General features: G+C 43.7%; 1 protein-coding gene across 1 annotated transcript; it reads right to left on the bottom strand.

The window, feature by feature from the left end:
• Positions 1–523: 523 nt before the first annotated feature.
• LOC138884353 (uncharacterized) lies at positions 524–883 on the bottom strand. Its single transcript, XM_070165513.1, has one exon. The coding sequence runs from the start codon at positions 881–883 to the stop codon at positions 524–526; it is 360 nt and encodes a 119-aa protein (XP_070021614.1).
• Positions 884–4,313: the final 3,430 nt, after the last annotated feature.

The raw sequence follows: 4,313 nt of genomic DNA, 5'->3' as shown, positions 1-4,313 counted from the left end.
TCTAGTTGTCGCCTGCTCGGAGGATTTTCTTTGTCAAAACATACCCATTCATGTGGGGCCCGCACACTCCTGCGTGCACTTCATACATGATTCTTTTAGCCTCTTCGGCATTAACACATCTTAACAAGTTGAGATCCGGAGTCCTTTTGTACAAGACATTACCTCTCAATAAGAAACCACTTGCGTGTCGTCTAATGGTTCTCACTTTTGGTCTCTACTGGCTTGCTCGGGGTATTCTTTGGTTTTCAAAAATCTTTTAATGTCATGATACCATGGCTAAACATTTTGGTTCTGCCTCAACCATATTACAGTAGTCGTGCCTTTACCTGATTTGGATTTCCAAGGGATCAATATAGGCATTGCCTGGGTATGGCAGCATCGAGGCCAAAGTGGCAAGTGCATCAGCTGGTTCATTGTGGCAACGAGGGATGTACCTGAACTCTATCAACTTGAATCGTTTGCCAAGTTCTTCCACATGTTGCTTATGAGGACTAAGCTTGACATCTCGGGTTTCCCATTCTCCTTAAGCTTGTCGGATAATCAAATCTGAGTCTCCCGTGATTAATAGTTCTTCGACATCTTGGTCGATTGCCATATTCATACCCATAATGCAAGCTTCATACTCGGCAATGTTGTTTGTGCAGAAAAATCGAAGTCTGGCTGTGGCTGGATAATGTTGACCAGTGGGTGAGATCAAAATTGCCCCAATTCCAACGCCTTTTGCGTATACCGCTCCATCAAAGAATATTTTCCAAGAATTGGTGTCCTCAGATATTGCCTCAACTGAATTCACCTCTTCACCAGGGAAGTAGGTGTTCAAAGGTTGGTATTCATCATCAACTAGGTTTTCAGCCAAGTGATCTGCTAATGCATGGGCTTTCATTGTCGTGCGAGTGACTGTCAAATTCAGTGAGTAAGATCTTCCACTTTGCTAACCTCCCAGTGGGCATTGGTTTCTAGAATATGTACTTTAAAAGGTCCAACTTGGTAACGAGGTAGGTGGTGTAGGCCAACAAGTAATGCCTCAGCTTCTGAGCAACCCAAGTTAAAGCACAACAAGTTCTCTCCAACATAGTATACTTGGCCTCGTAGCTTATGAACTTTTTGGTCAAATAGTAGATTTCTTGTTCCTTCCTCCCGGTCACGTCATGTTGTCCGTGGACACATCTAAAAGAATTCTCCAAGACTGTTAGATATAAGAAGAGGGGCCTTCCCGGTTCAGGTGGGACCAATACTAGCGGGTTCGACAAGTATTCTTTGATTTTGTTAAAAGCTTCTTCGCACTCGCCTGTCCATTTAATTGCTGCGTCTTTCTTTAATAGCTTGAAAATGGGTTCACATGTAGATATCAACTGGGCAATGAATCGGCTGATGTAGTTCAATCTTCCGAGCAAACTCATAACATCTTTCTTGGTCCTTGGGGAGGCAAATCTCGAATGGACTTTATCTTGGTTGGGTCTAACTCGATGCCCCTCCGACTAACTGTGAATCCCAAAAGTTTGCCAGATGGAACCCCGAATGCATATTTGACTGGATTTAGCCTCAGATCATATTTATACAGCCGCTCAAAGAATTTTCTCAAATCCCGCACATGGTCATCCTGAGTTTTGGACTTGATGATCACGTCGTCCACATACACCTCTATCTCTTAGTGCATCATATCATGGAAAATGGTGGTCATGGATCTCATGTAGGTTACCCCGGTATTCTTCAGACCAAAAGGCATGACCCTGTAGCAATAGGTTCCCCAAGGTGTCGTAAACATTGTCTTCTCTGCATTTTCCTTGTCCATCAAGACTTGATGATACCCAGCATAATAATCCATAAAAGACTATATCTCATATTTGGCACAGTTGTCAACGAGGATATGGATGTTTGGCAAAGGAAAATTGTCCTTAGGACTTTCTTTGTTCAGATCTCTGTAATCCATATACACTCGAGTTTTTCAGTCTTTCTTCGGTACTGGAACTACATTGGATAACCAAGTGGTGTATCGAACCACTTAGATCACCCCCGCTTTCAACTGTTTTGTGACCTCTTCTTTGATCTTGTCACTGATATCAGTTTTAAATTTCTTTGCTTTTGTTGAGCAGGGGATAATTAGGGTAAGTTGGAAACTTATGAACCACCAAATCAACACTCAGTCCTGGCATATCATCATATGACCAAGCAAATGCATCTTTGAACTCAAGCAAAAGTTGGACCAAATCATCCCTAGTTTTTTCAGCTGTGTGAATGCTTATCATGGTCTCTTGGACCTCTTCTGAACTACCCAAGTTTACCAGCTCAGTATCATTTACGTTCGGCTTAAGTTTATTCTTGAATTACGCCCTGGAATAACTCGTGATGCAGAAAAGGTGATAGGACAGGTCTACCGGGACTCCCGCCTGACTGGGAATGGTGTAGCCTTCCAATTTTGCAGTTTGGCATTAGCTCCCATATATAGCACCTTAGCGGTGCTTGAGCCTTCCACGGATTGGACCATGTGGGCTTCATACAGCATCTTCCTCATGGCCCCACGTATTTTTTTGATTTCTACAGCTGTAAAGGCCCCATATTCCTTTTCCTCATTGTATTTTGTCTTGATAAATGTTCTGTACAGATGTGGAACCGGCTGAGGCAAGACCCAACCATCATTCTTTCTATTATCTACCCATTTTACATCAACTGGAGTGGGTCGGAAGAATACCCCAAAGAACTTTTCACTGGCGGTCAGGGTGATAGGTTCAACTATTCCTTGCAATGATCTCCCAAGCCCCTTCCCAAGTTTGTAGCCATGCCTGATCATTTCTCTTGCCATCATGATTGATGCATTAGAATGGAAGGGTTGGGGGCAAGGGTTTCCTTCTTCGCACTAGTCCGCGACCACAATTTCAAAAGCCTGATAGACTATGTGCTCACTCCCCTCTCTTGATTCAAGACACAGGACTGACGGATCCCGATAAATCGATTGCTCATCTTCCCCGTGAACCACAATCTCTTAATCCTCATGTTGAAACTTCACCATCTGGTAGGAGAGTAGATGGCACAGCCCCCGCTGCGTAAATCCACAGCCTTCCCAAGAGAAAATTGTAGGAAGTGTCCATGTCCAAAACCTGAAAGGTCACTTCGAAGTCTACCGGGATGATAGTTATAATCAGATCAATTTCGCCTATTGTATCCCTCTTTATGATGTCAAAGGCGCGTACACACACGTTGTTAGGTCTGATTCTCTCAGTACCGATTTCCATACACTGTAGAGTTGAGAGTGGGCAAATGTCTACCCCAGACCCGCCATCCAACATGACTCTTTTTATGTAGTACACTTCGCATTTCACAGTCAGGTGAAGGGCTTTGTTGTGTGCGGCCCCTTCCGAGGGCAGATCGTTCTTGCTGAAGGAGATTTGGTTGATTGTGAAAAACCTCTTGGCCATTCTTTCCAATATTTCTACCGTGGTTTCAACGGGTACATATGCTTCATTGAGGGTTTTGATCAGTACCTTTTGGTGTTCAGTAGAGTTCATCAACAAAGATAAAAGAAAGATTTGGGTAGGAAACTTTCTGAGCTGGTCGATTATCTCGTAATCTGCCATTTTCATTTTTTGAAAGAACGCCTATGCCTCTTCAGCACTTACCGGCTTCTTAAGTGGGAAACGCTTATTGTGGCATTCTTTACCTTTTGCAAATTGAAGTACTTTTCAGTCGGGCTATTTCCCTGAACTTCCGTCGATATCTCTTTGCCTTTATAAGTTACCACTGATTTGTTATAGTTCCACGGCATAGTGGTGGGATCCGTCATGGGCTTTTGTGGCGCGCGGCCAATAACCACGGGATCACTCAGCCTTGGTGGGATTAGCGGCCCCCGCATCATGTAGGTTCCCTTGGGCACATACATTTGAACTCCCTTGTTCATCTCAAACCTTCTAGGAGGACTCAACAACATCTATTCTCCTTTGCGGCCTCGAGGGACATAGAGAACGGCATCTTTGGAAGGTGCTGCCCCAGTTTCAACTTCCACTTTCTTCTCCATCTTCTAAGGGGTGGTTTTCCTCTTTTTCTCCCCCTTCTCTTGTTTTGCGGCAGCTTTTGGCCTTTTCTCCACATTAGCTATAGAAATGATCGCCTTTAGATCCATATCAAACTCTTTATCTTCACAAATCATCCCAATAATTGGCCAGTTGTTATGAGCCGGTAATGGATTGTTGGTTACATTAGGAACATATTCTTTCTTTAGCACGATTCTCTTTTGTTCTATAAGGTTCTCCACAGCCCTCTTCAGGGTCCAACAATCATTTGTATCATGCCTTTCTACCCTGAAATGGTAGGTGCACCGA

This window comes from Nicotiana sylvestris, chromosome 2, assembly GCF_000393655.2.
Source record: "Nicotiana sylvestris chromosome 2, ASM39365v2, whole genome shotgun sequence".
Classification (NCBI taxonomy): Eukaryota; Viridiplantae; Streptophyta; class Magnoliopsida; order Solanales; family Solanaceae; genus Nicotiana; species Nicotiana sylvestris.
This window is presented reverse-complemented; position numbering and strand designations above follow the sequence as displayed.